The sequence below is a fragment of the Pongo abelii genome, chromosome 10 (genome assembly GCF_028885655.2).
Source record: "Pongo abelii isolate AG06213 chromosome 10, NHGRI_mPonAbe1-v2.0_pri, whole genome shotgun sequence".
NCBI classification, from domain to species: Eukaryota; Metazoa; Chordata; class Mammalia; order Primates; family Hominidae; genus Pongo; species Pongo abelii.
This window is the reverse complement of record NC_071995.2, coordinates 120203883-120224452: the sequence shown is the minus strand read 5'-3', so window position 1 is coordinate 120224452 and position 20570 is coordinate 120203883. Positions and strand designations below refer to the sequence as shown.

General features: G+C 42.5%; 1 protein-coding gene across 6 annotated transcripts in view; it reads left to right on the top strand.

The window, feature by feature from the left end:
* ANAPC5 (anaphase promoting complex subunit 5) overlaps positions 1 to 20570 on the top strand; it is a 44134-nt gene that overhangs the window by 9566 nt on the left and 13998 nt on the right. For 3 of the 6 annotated variants that reach the window (XM_009248327.2, XM_063711520.1, XM_063711519.1), the window contains 7 exons: positions 848 to 914; positions 5608 to 5709; positions 7239 to 7429; positions 11534 to 11615; positions 12306 to 12395; positions 14515 to 14657; positions 15750 to 15885. In XM_009248327.2, the coding sequence (XP_009246602.2) occupies positions 848 to 914; positions 5608 to 5709; positions 7239 to 7429; positions 11534 to 11615; positions 12306 to 12395; positions 14515 to 14657; positions 15750 to 15885 (811 nt within the window). 6 annotated transcript variants of the gene reach the window in all.

The window sequence follows — 20570 nt, the reverse complement described above, 5'->3', positions numbered from 1 at the left end:
AAAAAGAAATTACTTTGTTAGAGAACCTTTTTATTTTATAGGATGTACTTACATATATTTCTTAGTTCTTTTTTAAAGGAAAATTTCAATTTTTTTCTTTTTGTGATCTTTTCTTTTTGAGATGGAGTCTTGCTCTGCCGCTAGGCTGGAGTGCAGGTGTGATCTCGGCTCACTGCAACCTCCGCCTCCCGGGTTCAAACAATTTTCCTGCCTCAGCCTCCTGAGTAGCTGGGACTACAGGCACTCACCACCACGCCTGGCTAATTTTTTGTATTTTAGTAGAGACAGGTTTTCACCATGTTGGTCAGGATGGTCTTGATCTCTTGACCTTGTGATCCACCTGCCTTGGCCTCCCAAAGTGCTGGGATTACAGGCATGAGCCACCGCGCTTGGCCTCCTTGATGTTTTCTTCTAAGAGTTTTAAATTTTTTTAATTTAAAAATGTATCATTTATTTTTTATTACTAGCAGATGGAAGGAAGATCTTCTAAGAGTTTTACAGTTTTTGGCCTCACATTGAGGTCTTTGAGTCCTTGTGAGTTAATTTTTGAGTATGGTATTAGATAAGGATCCACCTTCATGCTTTTGCATGTGGATGTGCAGTTTTCCCAGCATCATTGGTGGGAAAGGCTGTCCTTTCCCTGTCAAATGGTCTTGGCATGCATGCCAGGGCTTCTTTCTGGGCTCTGTGCCTTGATCTCAACATCACTTTTTAAGTGTTTCTTTCCTAGTTCTGAGGAGAGAATTAAATTTTTTGAACTGTTTCGATACAAGAATCCATTTGATTTTATAAATGTTATCATTTTTACTTTTATGTAATTCTTTTTTTGTTTTTTTATTTTTTCCAGAGAAGAGGAGGTATCTTGCAGTGGGCCTCTGTCCCAAAAACAAGCAGAATTTTTTCTTTCTCAACAGGTATGTGAATTCTGTAATTTATCATGAACTTCTCTTCGAGTCCTGGGATGTGTCTAGTCCTGTGATGTGTGTCGTGGCATAGGCCCATTGTCAGCCTTTACTCTTGGTCCCCTCTGCCTCACTAACGAAGCACTTGTAGCTCTGTGCCCCTTCCTATTTTGTGTGTGATTTTATTTTTCTGTTAAAGTTATAATCCAGGTTTCATTTAGTAATGGTATGTGACTAACAGCCTAAAACCCTGTGATTTAACCCTTCTCTCAACATTTTATTATAGACATTTGCAAACATAAAGAGAGCCTGAAAAGCAGTGTATGGTAATTACCCGTACCTATTACCTTGATTCTACAATTAATATTTTTGTTCTATTTATTACTTATCTAACCACTCTCTATCCGGCCACCATTTCATCTTATTTTTTGATATATATTTCCAGTTGCAGATATTAATACACTTTGCTCCAAACACTTCTCTCTTTTTTTGTTGTTTTTGAGACAGAGTCTCACTCTGTTGCCCAGGCTAGAGCATTGCCCAGGCTGGAGTGCAGTGGCACAATCTCGGGTCCCTGCAACCTCTGCCTCCCGGGTTAAAGCTATTCTCATGCATCAGACTCCCAAGTAGCTGGGATTACAGGCGTGCACCACCACACTTGGCTAATTTTTGTATCTTTAGTAGAGATGGGGTTTCACCACGTTGGCCAGGCTGGTCTTGAACTCTCGATCTAAGGTGATCCACCCGCCTTGGCTTCCCAAAGCGCTGGGATTACAGACATGAACCACCGTGCCCCAAACATTTCTTTTTTGTTTCTTTTTTTTGAGATGGAGTCTCACTCTGTCACTGAGGCTGGAGTGCAGTGGCATAATCTCAGCTCACCGCCACCTCTGCCTCCCAAAGTGCTGGGATTACAGGTGTGAGCCACCATGCCCAGCCCAAACATTTCTTATGGATGCTTTTCAGCCATATTTTTTCGTTTTCTTGGAAACATAACCTGAACATTTTTCTGTGTTATTTTCAGCATAGAATTTTTAGTTTTTGCTCTATTTTTCTAGTTTTCCCTAATTTTGTTATGAGCTTTCTGCAGAAAGATGTAATGTTTATATCTAGACAAAAGTGACGGAGGCTGGGCACGGTGGCTCACGCCTGTAATCCCAGCACTTTGGGAGGCTAAGGCAGGTGGATCACAAGGTCAGGTGTTTGAGAGCAGCCTGACCAACATGGTGAAACCCTGTTTCTGCTAAAAAAAAAAAAAACACACAAAAATTAGCCGGGTGTGGTGACGCCTGTCTGTAATCTCAGCTACTCGGGAGGCTGAGGCAGGAGAATCGCTTGAACCCGGGAGGTGGAGGTTGCGGTGAGCGGAGGTTTCAGTGAGCCAAGATTGCGCTACTGCACTCTGGCCTGGGTGACAAAGTGAGACTCCGTCTCAAAAAAAAAAAAAAAAAATTTACGGAATTACCTCTGCAGATGAATTTCAAACAGATTAGAAAAACCTATCTACATGATTGGTTAACTGTAAGGAAAAAGTACAGCTGGATCCTTCCTTACCTTACCTTGTACCTCAGTATATTACAGATGGATTACAGGGTTAAACGTAAATATTTACAGCTTTAGTTAGGTAATTAGGCTAGAATGAGCTACACATTGTTGGTTTTGTTTTTTTTTTGAGACGGAGTTTTACTTTTGTTGCCCAGGCTGGAGTGCGGTGGTGATCTCAGCTCACTGCAACCTCTGCCTCCCGGGTTCAAGCTGTTCTCCTGCCTCAGCCTCCTGAGTAGGTGGGATTAGAGGTGCCTGCCACCACACCTGCCTAATTTTTTGTATTTTTAGTAGAGATGGGGTTTTGCCATGTTGGGCAGGCTGGTCTCAAACACCTGACCTCAGGTGATCTGCCCACCTCGGGGTCCCAAAGTGCTGGGATTACAGGCGTGAGCCACTGCTCCTGGCCAAAGCTTTCTAACGTAAAAGCTGTGGAATACTTCAGAGGCTGAGGCAGGAGAATCGCTTGAACCTGGGAAGCGGAGGTTGCAGTGAGCCGAGATCACACCACTGCACTCCAGCCTGGGCCACAAGAACGACACTCCATCTGGGAAAAAAAAAAAAAAAAAACTGTGGAAGAAAACATGTAGGAGAAGATAATTTGATTTTCAGAATGAAAATTGAAAGCATCTCTATGTCAGGACTTGTTTTAACATAAGTAACAGGCAAACAGGATGGGCGTGTCGGCTCACGCCTGTAATCCCAGCAATTTGGAAGGCCAAGGTGGGTGGATCATTTGAGGTCAGGAGTTCGAGACCAGCCTGACCAACATGGTGAAACCCTGTCTCTATTAAAACACAAAAATTAGCTGATGTGGTGGCGTGTGCCTGTAGTCCCAGCTACTTGGGAGGCTGAAGCAGAAGAATCGCTTGAACCCATGAGGCGGAGTTTGCGGTGAGCCAAGATTTCGCCACTGCACTTCAGCCTGGGCGACAGAGCGAGACTCCTTCTCAAAAAGAAATTAAATTAAAATTAAAAAATTAAAAGGCAAATAACAAAGGTGTTCTTGGGCTCCAATACTATGGGAAAAAGTATTTACAATAAATATGACAGTGAAAGTTTAGATTTTGGTTTTGGTTTAGAAATCATATTTTGAGGCCGGGCACAGTGGCTCATGCCTATAATCCCAGCACTTTGGGAGGCAGAGGCAGGTGGATCACCTGAGGTCAGGAGTTTGAGACCAGCCTGGCCAACATGGAGAAGCACTGTCTCTACTGAAAATACAAAAAATTAGCCAGATGTGATGGTGGATGCTTGTAATCCCAGCTACTTGGGATGTTGAGGCAGGAGAATCACTTGAACCTGAGAGGTGGAGGTTGCAGTGAGCCAAGATTGTTCCACTGCACTCCAGCCTTGGCGACAGAGCAAGACTCTGTCTCAAAAAAAAAAAAAAAAGAAAAAAAAAAAGAAATCATATTTGACGATGAGACAAAGTTTACAATATAAAATGAAAAGAACAGGAAATAAAGTTACATATCATATTCTGATTTTGTTAAAAGTATAATGTGTATAGGTACGTTGTATAAATTTGGAATACACCCTGTATTATAAACATATATTGTGATTTTGTTAAAAATGTAATGTGTATACACAATATATGTTTACAATACAGAGTATATTGTAAATTTATATAATGTGTATACACACATATTTTTAACAAAATCAGAATATGATATGTAACATATATACACACATACAGAACAAAGACTAGGATAATATACACTAAAGTATTAATAGTGTTATTTCTGGGTAGTGAGATTGCAGAAGATTTTTGTTTTCTTCTGTAGGTTTTCCGTATTTTTGGAATAATTTTTCCCCATACCATACCTACATAATAATTTTTTTTTTTTTTTGAGACTGAGTCTTGCCCTGTCACCCAGGCTGGAGTGCAGTGGCGTGATTTTGGCTCACTGTAACCTCTGCCTCCCAGGTTCAAGTGATTCTCCTCCCTCAGCCTCCCGAGTAGCTAGGATTACAAGTGTGTGCCACCACACCCAGCTAATGTTTTGTATCTTTAGTAGAGACAGGGTTTCACTGTGTTGGCCAGGCTGGTCTCCAACTCCTGACCTCATGATCTGCCCACCTCGGCCTCCCAAAGTGCTGGGAGTACAGGTGTGAGCCACCACGCCTGGCCAATAATTTTCTATAATGACATAAATTAACAATGGAATTAGAAATTATTTTTACTTTAAAAAAATATTTTTTAAAGAAATTATTATTTTTACTTTAAAAAAATTTTTTAAAGAAATTATTATTTTTACTTTAAAAAATATTTTTTAAAGAAATTATTATTTTTACTTTAAAAAAATATTTTTTAAAGAAATTATTACTTTTAAATAGAGATGAGGTCTCAGTATATTGCCCAGGTTGTTCTTGAACTCCTGGGCTCAAGCAATACTCCTGCCTCAGCCTCTGCCTCCCAAAGTGTTGGGATTACAGGTATCAACCACCACACCCTGCCCTTAGAAATTACTTTACTTATAGAAAAACTCATCTAGGGAAAATTGGAGTTAAGTGTCTATAACCCATTTAAATGTAAACATTTAATTTGTAGCTAACTTTCTACATATTTTATATAATTGTTGCTGATATCATCCATATGAAACAAATAAGTAGGGCTGGGGCAAGGCACCTGGCTCCCATAAGGCCCCATACAGACACTGGAAATGCAAGAAGCAAACATGTTACCTGCCTGGAAGGAGCTTACAGTCTGGGGTGGGGTCAGATTGGTAATTTTACTATAGTTTGATAGTGCTACAGGAAGGGTAAGTGCAGAGGGCTTATGGGAGCATGGAGGGGCTTATAGGATCTCACCTTCATCTAGAAGGTGACAGAAGCAGGTGGCCCAGAGGATAAGCTAGGCGTGGACGTCGGTTTGCTCACCTTTGGGTAGTATATGGCTGGGGAGCGATGGGTGGGAGGCTTGGTGTTTCTGGAAGAGGAAATAGTGTTGTATATGGTCAAGAGGAGAGTATGTGGCAGGGTCCACCTTCAGTGTTACCTAGAGTGAGGGAAGGCCAGCCAAGGCTGGCGAGATGAGGGGCCAGAGCCTGAAGGGGCCCCTGTAGAAAAGAAAATAATCAGGTGATACTAGTTAGTATATCTTTTAATATGTTTATTGACCCTTTCTTTCTACTGAGTTACCATTTTTAAATTTCAGGCTTCTTTGCTAAAGAATGATGAGACTAAGGCCCTCACTCCAGCTTCCTTGCAGAAGGAATTAAACAATTTGTTGAAATTTAATCCTGATTTTGCTGAAGCGGTAAGTCTTTCCCAGAATTTGTTCCTGTGTTGGAAAGGAATGACAAGGCTACTTTTTTTGTTCGTTTGTTTTTGGAAACAGTCTTACTCTGTTGCCAGGCTGGAGTGCAGTGGCACGATCTTGCCTCACTGCAACCTCCGATTCCCTGGTTCGAGTGATTCTCCTGCCTCAGCCTCCCGAGTAGCTGGGATTCAGGCACGTGCCACCACGCCCAGCTAATTTTTGTATTTTTAGTAGAGATGGGGTTTCACCATGTTGGCCAGGATGGTCTTGATCTCCTGACCTCATGATCTGCCCGCCTCGGCCTCCCAAAGTGTTGGGATTACAGGCGTGAGCCACTGCGCCTGGCCAAGGCTACTTTTTATATTGAGTAGCTGTGCAAATGAGAATCAGCCCATTGGCCCAGGTTCTTGAAGGAAATCATGTTCTTGGTAGGCAAACAACTCGGTATAGGTTGCAAAGCTCCTCCCTCCCTCCCCGGGCCATAGGCGATTTCTTCTAACTGTTGATGTTCTCTTTCAGTCATCATCTCCCTGATGTTGTAAAGTTTGGACTGGAGATAATATACTAGACTAATGCAAAAAACAGTGTTTGTTTGTTTGTTTTGGAGACTGAGCTTCGCTCTTGTTGCCCAGGCTAGAGTGCAGTGGTGCGATATTGGCTCACTGCAACCTCAGCCTCTCGAGTAGCTGGGACTACAGGCACGCGCCACCATGCTCAGCTAATTTTTTGTATTCTTAGTAGAGACGGGGTTTCACCATGTTGGCCAGGCTGGTCTCAAACTCCTGACCTCAGGTGATCCACCCTCCTCGGCCTCCCAAAGTGCTGGGATTACAGGCATGAGCCATCGCGCCCAGCCTAAATGACAGTTTTGAGGCTGAAAAACTCTTTTCCTTTCTCTTCTTTTGCAGTGTTTATTTTTAAAGTTCTAATAATTCCATTCCTTAATGGATTTTTTACTCGGAAAATTTTCTTAAATAGTATTTGGATTTTCCATCTGACTTTGCGTGTAGAAATATATCTATTTTGCTTCCTAGTAACTGAGATCTGCCTGTTAGGGAAGTTTCAGTGATTAAAAAATAAATGAAAATAATTAACTTAGTAAACTAGTAAGTCTCAGTGTGTTTTAACTTGTACATTAAAAAACTTAATTTTATAATTTGTATATGAATTCAGGTTTTAGAATCTTCAGTTCTCAACTCTCAGTTTTCCTCAGTATTTGAACTAGGTAAGGCCCAGTATTCTCATCTATCACTCATGTAACCAGTGGCATAGTGGAGTATATTTGAGATAAAACTGACACAAATACTAATGGAACTCCCATTTTTAATTTGTGGACTCCCTCTAGGGGGAATGTGTCTTGAAGCTGTTTTATTCTGCCTCTAGGGAGAAGATTAAGCTAAACTGTGACCATCTTATTAGAAGGGTATGGGATACACTAGTGTTTGTAGCCAGTGGAACTCTCTGCAGTTGTCTTACACCAGAGATATTTACAGCATTTAAAATACATTGATTATTTCTTGTTTTAGCATTATCTCAGCTACTTAAACAACCTCCGTGTCCAAGATGTTTTCAGTTCAACACACAGTCTCCTCCATTATTTTGATCGTCTGATTCTTACCGGAGCCGAAAGCAAAAGTAATGGGGAAGAGGGCTATGGCCGGAGCTTGAGATACGCCGCTCTGAATCTTGCCGCCCTGCACTGCCGCTTCGGTCACTAGTAAGTTTATAGACTTTCGTCCTTGCACAAATTGAAGAAACTGATGACAATAAAAAATCTGCTATTTGGCCGGGTGCAGTGGCTCACGTCTATAATCCCAGCACTTTGGGAGGCCAAGGCGGGTGGATCACATGAGGTCAGAAGTTCAAGACCAGCCTGGCCAACATGGTGAAACCCCATCTCTACTAAAAATACAAAAATTAGCCAGGTGTGGTGGCAGGCGCCTGTAGTCCCAGCTACTCAGGAGGCTGAGGCAGGAGAATCGCTTGAACCCGGGAGGTAGAGGTTGCAGTGAGCCGGGAGCACGCCATTGCACTCCAGCCTGGGCAACAAGAGTGAAACTCCGTCTCAAAAAAAAAGAAAAAAAATAAAGATTTGCTATTTTGTGGAGAAAAGAAAAGGGAAAAGAAATGGAAGAAATGAATTCTCAAATGTTAATTGTGATGCATTTTTAAAAAATGTATTTTTTAAAAAGAAGATAGGAAAGAAGCTCATCCACCTGGACTAGTCAGTAGCTTCCATAGAGGGAACCTTTTTGGCACTGGAACAGAGTTAATGAGAACCTTCTGCCTAAATAGTCTGCCCCCTAGTGTCACTATGTAACATTGCCGTCTTAGTGCCTAGCCTCTTTCATAACTTCTAAGAACAACAGGGCGTTCAGTGAAAAGGAAATTAGGTCATTAGGCCAGAGAGTCCCTAAAGGATTTTTTGGAGGTAAAAATGGGGATGCAGAAGCTATTTTTAGTATTTCAAAAAGCCAGAAGGCAGTTGTACCTTTACTGGATGAAAGACTACATAGGCTTACTAAAAGTCACGTTTACTTTCAGGTAGAATTCAGGCTGCTCAGTCAGGTGACACTGGTTTATACTGTTGCCTCAGTATGCCTTTGTTTTTAATGAATAGAAATAGGAAAATCGATTAATTATTTTTTAGTAAATAGAATTAAAGAGATAAAACAACTTTCAAAATATGGAGGCTATCTTGGAAATAATGAAATAATGTACATAATGGTGAAAGGTGGGAAATTACTAATTCAAAGATCCCTTCACCCCCTACCTGCCCTGTGGCTTTTTACCAGTTGAGAGAAGTGTGGTCTTTGCTACAGGCATCCTTCTATACAGACTATAGCGTGTAGTAATGGGAGCAGAGTGTTCACAGTTCAATAATGGAGACTTCTATCCCTTTCTCTGTGTGTCAGGCGGCACCTAGGGAATTCTTTTTATTTCTGGTTGTCAGGTTTTTGTTTTTGTTTTTAAGAGACAAGGTCTCACTCAGTCACCCAGGCTGGAGTGCAGTGGTATGATCATAGCTAACTGTAACCTCAAACTCATGGGCTCAAGCAAGCAGTCCATCTCAGCCTCCTAGCTGTGACTACAGGCATGCACCACAATGCCCAGCTAATTTTTTAAAAAATTATTTTTTTTAGAGGTAGGATCTTGCTTTGTTACCCAGGCTGGTCTCAAACTCCTGGCTTCAAGCAATCCTCCCACCTTGGTCTTCCAAAGTGCTGGGATTACAAGCATGAGCCACTGGGCCCACCCAGTTGTGAGGTTTTAAAAGGGATGTAGACAAGCTGAAGCTTGTGTGGGGGACAGTCTCAGGGTGTTGAGACATTCAAAGCCATATCATATAAGTAATGTGGGAGGGATGTGAGACATGTTTAGCCTGGAAAAAAATGACTTATCCAAGCATGTGTTTGACATCTTCATGTAGTGAAAAGTCATGTGAAAAGAGCTTAGATTGATTGAGGGTATGGCTACGGGAGAAGATTGAGAGCTGGTAAGTAAGTGTAGGTTAAAGGACAAAATATTTCTGCTCATTATAAGGAAACAGTTTCCCCTTATTGAACCCTCTGAGGAAGGTGTCAGTGGAGTGCTGAGGCCTAGACCGAAGGTGTTATTAAGGGTATTCAAACATCAGATTGATGGTTGTACCCAAAAATGTTTAAGGCTCCTCAAAACTCCATGATTTTTGCAACATTCCATGATATCTTGTAATAACTAACTTCTTTTGGTCTTCCCATATTTAATAACCTCTTGATCAGAGCCTTTCTTTTTTTTATGTACTCAAAAATAATAGAAATGCCATTTTTAAGATTTACCAATAACTTACTTAACTTAGTAAGGAACTGCTTCCCCCGGGGGTTAGAAATTTGTACACAGCCTTCTGGATACAAATAATCTTTATTTAATTAATTAATTTATTTGTTTTTTGAGATGGAGTCTTGCTCTGTTGCCCAGGCTGGAGTACAGCGGCTCTATCTCGACTCACTGCCATCTCGCCACCTGGGTTCAAGTAAAAAATTCTCCTTTCTCAGCTTCCTGAGTAGCTGGGACTACAGGTGCATGCCACCATGCCCAGCTAATTTTTGTATTTTTAGTAGAGATGGGGTTTCACCATATTGGTCAGGATGGTCTCGAACTCCTGACCTCAGGTGATCCACCTGCCTCGGCCTCCCAAAGTGCTGGGATTACAGGCATGAGCCACTGCGCCCGGCCACAAATAATATTTTGATGAACAAAATTTCTTCTTTTTATTTTTAAAAATATAGAGACAAGGTTTCGCTATGTTGCCCAGGTTGTTCTTGAACGCCTGGTCTCAAGTGATCCTCCCACCTTGGCCTCCCAAAGTGCTGGGATTATAGGCATAAGCTACTGTACCCATCTCAGAATTTGTCTATGTTTACAATATTATGAATGGGTAGACAGCTAATTGCACAGAATATAAACGAGGAGAGGTAGATTTTTATTAATGTGTACATTTTCCTTAATTCCTGATTTACTCAGGCCCAGGCTTCTTTGTTTCTGGTCCTGGATCTATGGGGCTGTGTAAATCTTTGTCACTTAGCTAAAAGGATTTCTTGAAAATCCTTGTAGTTGTTTATTGAGCATTTACTGTGTACTAGGCACTATTATAGGTACTAGGGATACAGCAGTGAAAAAGAAAAAAAAAAAAACCCTGTTATAGAGCTTATTCAGGGGAAATAGGGAATAAACAATGCTAAGCATAGTTGTAATATCTCAGATAGTCATAAACCAGGATAAGAGGTTAGAAAGTGAAGGTGAAGTGCTCTTGTTTTCCTGAATAACACTCTTACTCCAGATACATGCATAGGTCACTCAACTCCTTCAATTTGTAAATCTCTGTTTAAATAGAAAGGTAGCAGATCAGCCCGCCTTGATCTCTGCCAACTTAATATTTAAACAGAGATTTAAAGGAAAAAATGTTACAGAAGTGGGAATCCTCAAAATACTTTCTAAAACTAGCTTTGGGCTGGGCACCATAGCTCATGCCTATAATCCCAGCACTTTGGGAGGCCAAAGAAGGAGGATCGCTTGAGGCCAGGAGTTGGAGACCAGCCTGGGGAACACAGTGAGACTTTATCTCCTTAAAAAAATTAGCTGGGCATGGTGGTATGAGCCTGTAGTCCCAGTTACTTGGGAGGCTGAGGCGGGAGGATTGCCTGAGGCCAGGAGTTTACCAGCCTGGGGAACATAGTGAGACTCTATATCTATTTTTTAAAAAATTAGCCGACCAAGCATGGTGGTGAGTGCCTTAGTCCCAGCTACTCAGGAGGCTGAGGTCCATCGCTTGAGTCCAGGAATTCAAGGCTGCAGTGAGCTAGGATTGTGCCACTGTACTCCAACCTGGGTGACAGAGGGAGACCCTGTCTCTAAAAAACAAACAAACAAAAAAGTGATTTTGAAAAAATGATAAAAGTAACAAATGCACATAGTAAGAAAAAAGGTCAAATATTGTAGGAGGGAATGCCATGAAAAGTAAAATATTATGTCCTCTCCTTGCCCTTCCCCTCAGCAGTGGACCTTTAAAATAAACATCTTAGGAGCAGAGATAAAAAAAGCCTTTGTTTTATGCCCTTTTCGTAGCAATTCCCCTTAGAAGAGACATGTCCTATATTTCCACTGTCAGTGTTTTCTGCTGCTAGGGTTGGGGCATGCCTCTAGGAGAATAAGCCCAGAAATAGTTACAGCTTCCAACCCAGAGACCTGCATTTGGATGACTGTGTACAGATAACTTCCTGCTATGGTTGCTTATGCATGTTTGTGATTATTAATGGGATATTAATGTTTAGTCTGTCATTAGTCAACAGGCAGAGCTCGCCCTGCAGGAGGCAATTAGGATTGCCCAGGAGTCCAACGATCACGTGTGTCTCCAGCACTGTTTGGTGAGGCCATCCTCTGGTCTTGGGAGTTTTGTTCACGGGTTGAATTGGCCTTCACAAGGCCCCATTTGAATTGGGTTGTTTTGCAGTTGGAGCAGAGATCTTCAGCAGCAAAAGGAAACAAGTTAGGTGGCCGTGGGAATTCAGAAAGGGCAACCTATCTTTACTTATCTTTCTTAATTCATGACATCTGTTTTGCTTTTGGCATTATATATATATATATATCTGGTCTACAAAGTTTAATGCAACTTGCCATGAAAGAAGAGAAAACTTTATCATATTTAGCACTGGCATTAACAAAAGGTGTGTGCTACACTTAGTAACTGGGTGAGATGTTGTCCTGTAATAGCAAAATCGCCAAGCGCAAGTGGAACACAGAAGCTACTTGACAAGCACCTGAGAGTCTTATTTCTCAATTAAAGGCCATATAGGAGCTTCATGCTTTTTTTCTGAAACACCTGCCACTCAGTGGCTGTCAGGTGAAGCAGAACAATGACTCATTTATTTCAGCCTGGTTTTAATGATGTTGATATGTTTGACAGGTCTCATTGAGATTCTTGATATTTCTTGAAAGAGTATTTGAGAGGATTCATTTTATCTCTTTTAAATTCTTTCTTGTGACCACATTGATGTTTCACTAGAACATCAGCCATTGCCAGTGTTATGATATATTTTGATGATTTCTCTTGCCAGAGCTGGCTTTATGTGCTGGGGCAGAAGAGATCCGATAGCTATGTTCTGCTGGAGCATTCTGTGAAGAAGGCAGTACATTTTGGGTTACCGGTAAGGCTCATCTTTCTGTGAGATTGTTTCCATAAATGGTCGAGCCTTTGTCTCTTTTTCTGCCCACCTCTGTCATTAACCAGCGATAGATTTAGAATGGGTTTCAAAGTGTGGTTTTATTCTTGGCAGTTTCATATGACTTTAATTATTAATCAGACCACTAAATTCTGTGTGGTAGGTTTCTCTCTGTTCCCTGTATCCTAATAACATCTGTGGAAATTCCCTTTACCAATTTGATAAGAGATCGTTGTTTAGTTTATTGAGCAACATTAATTTAGCACATAGTCACTTAGAAAAATTTTAGCAAAGGCTTATTTTTAAACCAGGGATTGGTGAACTTTCCAGCCCTTGGGCCAAATCTGGCTTTCTGCCTACTTAGGGGCTTCAGGCTGAGTGGATTTTACATTTTTAAGTGATTGCAGAAAAAAAAAATCAACAACAGAGAAGAAATATGTGACAGAAACCAAGTGTGGCCTGAAAAATCGAAATTATTTATTCTCTGGCCCTTTATAGAACAAGTTTGCTGATCCTTGTTTTAAACAATAAACAAAGCCAGGAACCAGTAAACCTGACAGGCAGATTTGTCCTTTCTCGTTTTGAGTGATAGGGAAGGCCGTGAATTATAGTCCTCAATGACATACACAGAGGGGCATTGAAAAGGCTTATCTGGCTGGGCGTGGTGGCTCACACCTGTAATCCCAGCACTTTGGGAGGCCGAGGTAGGTGGATCACCTGAGGTCAGGAGTTCGAGACTAGCCTGGCCAACATGGTGAAACCCTCTCTCTACTAAAAATACAAAATTAGCTGGGTGTGGTGGGACATGCCTGTGATCCCACCTACTTAGGAGGCTGAGGCAGGAGAATCGCTTGAACCTGGGAGGTGGAGATTGCAGTGAGCCGAGATTGTGCCATTGCACTCCAGCCTGGACAACAAGAATGAAATTCCATCTCAAAAAAAAAAGGAAGCACAAGCTTGGAGAGCCTTATTCTCTCTCAGAAACACCTATTGAAAACTAGACCATAGGCAGTGGGACTGCTTAAGCATTCTGTCTTGTGAAGTTTGTGACAGACTTCCGTAAAATGCAAAGTGATTACATGTAGTAATTTAATGTATACACTTTAAAATCGGCCTGGCGCGGTGGCTCACGCCTGTAATCCCAGCACTTTGGGAGGCCGAGGCGGGTGGATCATGAGGTCAGGAGTTTTGAGACCAGCCTGACCAGTATGGTGAAAGCTCGTCTCTACTAGAAATACAAAAATTAGCCGGGCGTGGTGGCGGACGCCTGTAGTCCCAGCTACTCTGGAGGCTGAGGCAGAAGAATTGCTTGAACCTGGGAGGCGGAGGTTGCAGTGAGCCAAGATTGCGGCACTGCACTCCAGCCTGGGTGACAGAGCAAGACTCCGTCTCAAAAACAACCCTAAAACCAAAAAACAAATGTGTAGCTTGTGCATTGATTCACACCTGGGAAAGAAACTTACACGTACAGAATTGATTATAATGACAGAGTGGCTCCTTGAAGTAATTGTGGGCTTAACTACAATTTTTGCCATGAATTTAAGCTGGCATTTTTTAGTTGAGCTTTCATCCTTGAAGATGACACCAAAAGTTAATGACAAGATAATTTTGTTGCTCATGATAGGCATCCTTTTTTGATCTCCTATTACGTATGTGCGCAGCACTGTTTGACATCTATTATTTCATTGTAATCCTTACGATAATTCTTTATGATAGGTTTGATGCCCATTTTACAGATGAGGAAGCTGAGGCTTAGCTAAGAAGCTAAGTGACTGGCCCTAAGTCACACAGTAAGTAGCAGAGGCAGTGTTTAAGTCCAGGTCCATCTAATGCTAAAGCCCTGCTGGCTCTTCCCCGTGTACCCTCTGCCTCTCTCCCAGACCCAGTTTTTCAGGAACACATCTCGTATGGATCAGGGTTAAGGCCAGGTTATAGGTACTTTCCTTTTAAATAGTGCTGTCACTGTGCATGTGCTGAAATGTGAAATCCACCACATTTCTGAAGAGCAAAACAAATTCTGTCATGTAATCTCTATCTTGGGTCGTGGGTATATCTGTCCCCTTAGTACCTCGCCTCCCTGGGAATACAGTCCCTTGTTCAACAGAGAGCTTTTGCTGGGAAGACGGCAAACAAGCTGATGGATGCCCTAAAGGACTCTGACCTCCTGCACTGGAAACACAGCCTGTCAGAGCTCATCGATATCAGCATCGCACAGAAAACGGCCATCTGGAGGCTGTATGGCCGCAGGTAGGTCTCCCAAGGCCCTGGGGGTGTGATTTCTTTAGAGAGAAGCAGAAGCAGGAGCTAGCAAGCTGGTTCTGTGAAAGGCCATACATACAAGATTTACCTGCCTTGGATAGATGTTGTTCCTGCAGGGGATTAGACAAAATGTTTTATAGTCTAAAACATTTTGTATTTTGTACAGACTGAAGTTTTTTCCCATGCATGTTCCTTCTTACTCCTCCCAACCACTTTGTGAGGTAATGAATGGATGGGTGATCTCCATGCTGGGAGAGTAAACCAAGGTTCACACATCTGATCTACCCGAGATCGCAAACGCAGTTAACAAGTGACAGAGAAAGGACTCAAACCCACGTCATCTGACTCCAAGCACTGGGCTCCTCTGCTCTGTGACAGGAACCTTTCTTCCTGTTTATAGGAGGCATGATCCATGGTTGCTCTAGTTGAGTGTCCCCTGAACCCCAAAGCTACTGTGTAAAGAAAGTTGCTTTTCTATTAACTGAGGTGTTTTCTGTGGAATATTTTCAGCTTCTTGTGTACTTTCACATTTAGCCTGGAAGTAAACTTTGTTGCCGCATTTTAATCCTGGAGTTCTGTCGCTACCTCACCCCTCACTTAGACAGTCTGTTTCTAGGAATTCAGTAATGAAAGGAAGTGCCTTTTTTACCAGTCTTGTTTTTGTATTTCAGATAATTTTTTGGCACGGTGTGCTCTGAAACAGCTGCAGACACTGGCCACTGCTTACATTGCCAGAGCAGCCTGTGCCAGGATGGCATCGGGTCTGAATTCACCCGTGAAAACTAATTAACATACTATGACTGCAGGGAACATGGGGTGGGGGCGGGGGGATCTGGGAGCGCGCACTCCCAGCTGTGCCCTAACCACTACGTGTCTCCTCGCGCTGCACATCCAGGATGCTTTTCTGCTTTTCTTATCCTGAGGGCAAGGTTGCTGGCACTGGGAGGCAGCTGCTCCCAAGAAAGCCAGAGCCTGTGAGGTGTTTGACTTTACACCTCCACTCAAGATAGCTGATGGGCATGGCCAAAGCGCAGCCAGGTCTGCTGCTGAAAGGAAATCCTGTTCCCTCTCCCCACCCAGCACCATGGCACTGCAACAGGCCCAGATGTTGCTGAGCATGAACAGCCTGGAGGCGGTGAATGCGGGCGTGCAGCAGAACAACACGGAGTCCTTTGCTGTCGCACTCTGCCACCTCGCAGAGCTACACGCGGAGCAGGTAGGCAGGTAGCTGGGCCCACGTGCTTCTGGGACAATGGAGGCTCTACCATTTCTTTCCTCTAGTGCTTGAGGAAAGCACTGGACACGTGTTGGACAGGTCTGCTCGACACTGTGGCTGAAGAGTGAAATCCCACCAGTGGAAGGGGACCAAGCGTGGAGTCTGCAAAGTTGATTGAATTTGGGGTCTTTTTTTGGCATCCGTGAAGGGAATTCTAAGAGGTCAGCCAGTTTCATGTAACTAAGGAGATAAATAGGATTCTTTGACATTTAAGGTAGTGGAGGTTTGTGTGTTTTAGGAGAGAGGAGAGTATAATAGAAGTATAGATGAGATCATAATAACTAATGTTGGTTGTAAATTTGTTCTGTGCCAGTCCCTGTGCCTATTTTATGGGTACTGTCTCATAGAATCCACTTCATGGGCTCAGGTTTGTTGTTATCCCTATTTCACAGAACTAAAGACTGAGGTCCTGGGAGCTAAATCCTGTATTGAACACCAGTAAATGTCAGAAGCAGGTCTCCAACCAAAACCTGGTTGACTCCAAAGAAGAGCAGTGGGAATGGGACACAATCTTGATGACTTACAGCCCAAGTAATTTGACGAGATTCTCTTTATAAGGGATCAATTAAAGTATCTCTTCTGCTACTGTAGGCTTTATCTTCCCTTTATTCAAAATATCTTCTTTCATGGGAAAGAGTCAGGGAAAGCTATTTTATCTAAAGCCCTCCATCTCAGTAAACACTGCTGTGGCATTCCAGATGTTTCCTTGATCATATTTTTCTCTTCCTCTTTGTGATACCTGTTACTGTTAGATTGCATTATAACACTCAACATTCCCTAATTGCAGCCTAAAGATTTTTGGGTTGTTTCCACTCCTTTCAGAAGTCTAGACATACTTCCCTATAGCAAACATGTTCGCATTTCCCAGTCTCTTACATGGCTGTGTAAACTGAGGGGTGGATGGGCCCTGACTGATGGGTTCCACGGCGCCTTTGCCAGCTGGTTTCTTCCCATGTCTGGGAAGCACCGCCCATGTTTTCTGAGGTCGAAAGGGCTAGCTGGTTGCCTTCTCCTGGGAATGTTGCAGGTCTGTCTCTCACTTGTTTCTTCCCTCTTCGTGGCACTGGCACCTCCTTAACATCACTTGTCTTACTTTCCTGGTGCCTTGGATAGGAGAAGCATCTGGTAATGAATGAGTCGGTGAACATATTGAAGTATTTAGTTTTTTTTGAGATGGAGTCTCGCTCTGTCGCCCAGTCTGGAGTGCAGTGGCACGATCTCAGCTCACTGCAACCTCTGCCTCTGGGGTTCAAGCAATTCTTGTTTCTCAGCCTCCCGAATAGCTGGGACTATAGGTGTACACCACCATGTCCAGCTTATTTTTGTATTTTTAGTAGAGATGAGGTTTCACCATGTTGGCCAGGATAGTCTCGAACTCCTGGCCTCAGGTGATCCGCCTGCCTCAGCCTCCCAAAGTGCTAGGATTATAGATGTGAGCCACCGTGCCCGGCGAAATTATTTTTTTTTACTATTAGAATAGAAAACTACTTTTCAAAAACCTTAGTCTTGGTTCAATTCTTTTTTTTTTTAATTTTTAATTTTAAATATATTTTTATTTTAATTTTATTTTTTTGAGAGGGAGTCTCACTCTGTCACCCAGGCTGGAGTGCAATGGTGTGATCTCAGCTCACTGCAACCTCTACCTCCTGGGTTCAAGCGATTCTCCTACCTCAACCTCCCAAGTAGCTGGGATTACAGGCGTGTGCCACTACTCCCAGCTAATTTTTGTGTTTTTTGTAGAGATGGGGTCTTACCATGTTGGCCAAGCTGGTCTCAAACTCCTGACCTCAAATGATCCAGCCGCCTTGGCCTCCCAGAGTGTTGGGATTATAGGCGTTAGCCACTGCGCCCAGCCAATTTTTAATTTTTTTTGAGACAGGATCTCGCTCTATCACCAGGGCTGGAATGTAGTGGTGCAATCACAGCAAACTGCAGCCTCAACCTTCCGGGCTCAAGTGATGCTCCCACCTCAGCCTCCTGAGTAGCTGAGACCACAGGAGCGTGCTACCACACAGCTAATTAAAATATGTTTTTGTAGAGATGGAATCTCACTATGTTGCCCAGGCTAGTCTCAAACTTCTGGGCTCAAGCAGTCCTCCCACTTCAGTGTCACAGTGTTGGGATTACCACACCCAGCGTATTTTTTATTTTTTTAAGAGATGGGGTCTCACTGTTGCCCAGGATGGAGTGCGGTGGCACGATCATAGCTCACTGCAGCCTTGAACTCCACCTCAACCTGCCTAGTAGCTGGGACTGCAGGTGCACACCACCTCACCCAGCTAATTATTTTAATTCTTGTTTCTTAGAGATGGAATCTTTCTATGTTGTGTTGCCCAGGCTGGTCTTGAACTCCTGGCCTCAAGTGATCTTCCTGCCTTGGCCTCCCAAAGTGTTGGAATTACAGGTGTGAGTCACAGTGCCTTGTGGCTCAATTCTTTAGCCTTGTAACTTTGTTCAAGGCCATTTGTTAGAATTTGGTGTCTTTTTTTTCTGGGAGTAAGACCCTAAAAAGTAACCATGCTCTTTGGGTCTATATTAATAATGCCATCTTCATCTCCCTTTCACCTCTGGGCTTGTGTGAAAAACCTACTGACCCAATCATTGTTTGGCTTCAACAGCCAGGGTGTGTTAGGAAGCCCCTTTTAGTACACAACTAGAAGGTAGCTGCCTTTTTTTTTTAAGTCAGTCCTTTACCCCTTTCTTCATCTTGCCTTAGATCTTTCTAGTTTTAGAACATCAACCATGTGGATATATATACTTACAGGGCTAATGACTGTCACATTTTTAATTAGACAAGTTAGACTCATACTTGTGAAATTAATTTTGGCCAGCTGCAGAGAAGGCAGCTTTATCATGAGTCTGCAGTTACTCTTTTCTTTCTTTTGTATCTGCTTCTGAAACTTTCCTCCAAGTAAATTGGATGGTGCACTTTGTTTTGTGGTATGAGAGTGATTAGGGTTTCGGTAAGCCTATAAATAAGTTATGGGGCTCAGAACTGCTTTCTGAGCTTCCTCTTGCAACCCAGAGGAGGTAGAGTGAATTCTTTTTCTAATATAACCATTCTCCTTTGCTCTTTCTGTGTAATTCTAGCTCATCTTATATATCACTCCTCTCTCAGTCTCAGGATTGCAGGCCATGATGGGAATATTTCTGGGGGATACTGCAGGATATATATCCCCATTCCCGACTCCCTGTGGCCAGTTAAAATCACAGGAATAATGATCTTTTATTGTAATTCTATGTAATTTCTGCTTATTCACTTCAAATAAAAGTCCACTTGTGGCCTGAGCTTCTATGTAGACAAAAAGTACATTACCCCTTGAAAGGATTGAGACAAATTGAAAAGATTTCAGGATCAATAAGATAAACCTCCCAGCTGGGCGCTGTTTATCTTTATACTTGTAATCCCAGCACTTTGGGAGGCTGAAGCAGGCAGATCACTTGAGCTCAGGAGTTTGAGACCAGCCTATGCAACATGGTGAAACCCCGTCTCTACAAAATATACAAAAATTAGCTGGGTGTGGTGTGTGGTGGCATACGCCTGTAGTTCCAGCTTCTAGGGAGGCTGAGGTGGGAGGATTGCTTGAGCCTAGGAGGCAGAGGTTGCAATGAGCTGAGATTGCACCACTACACTCCAGCCTGGGCAGTAGAGCAAAACCTTGTCTCAAAAAAAAAGATAAACATCCTGACAATATAAGAGTATAAAAAAGTCATGAATGTACATTCACAGAAAAAGCATGGCCCAAAAACATGAAAACATTTCAATCTAGTCATTGAAATTAAATTTAAAGCAGTTAAGGTACTACTTTCACCAATTATATAAGCAAAGTTACTTCAATATTAGAGGAAGAAAAGCACATAGAGTTCTGGTATGAAAGTACTTGGTACATTTCTATAGGGTAATTTAGTAATATATCTCAAAGAACTTAAAAGTGCCTGTCATTTCTACTTCTAAGGTTTTTTTTTTGTTTGTTTGTTTGTTTGTTTTTGTTTTTGAGATGGAGTTTCGCTCTGGGGCCAAGGCTGGAGTGCAGTGGCGTGATCTCAGCTCACTGCAACCTCTGCCTCCTGGGTTCAAGCGATTCTCCTGCCTTTGCCTCCTGAGTAGCTGGGATTACAGGTGCCTGCCACCGCGCCCGGCTTATTTTTTTGTACTTTTAGTCGAGACGGGGTTTCACCATGTTGGCCAGGCTGGTCTCAAACTCCTGGCCTCAAGTGATCTGCCCTCCTTGGCCTCCCAGAGTGCTGGGATTACAGGCGTGAGCTGCCGCACCCAGCCTGCTTCTAAGGTTTTATGCTAAGGAAATAATTGGACAAGTATGCAAAGCTCTATGCACCAAGATATTCATTGTAGCATTTTTAAAATGGAAAATATTAGAAATAACCAAAATACCAAAAACCAGATTTTCATGTACCATAATTGATTTTCCCGATAAAATACTATGATGATATAGATTTGTATTTATTGACATTGAAAGATTTATTCATTCAACAAATATTCATTGGATGCCTACCATGTGGTAAACAGTGTTATAAGTAATTTATAAAAATATATGTAAGCCGGGCACGGTGGCTCATGCCTGTAATCCCAGCACTTTGGGAGGCTGAGGTGGGCAGATCACCTG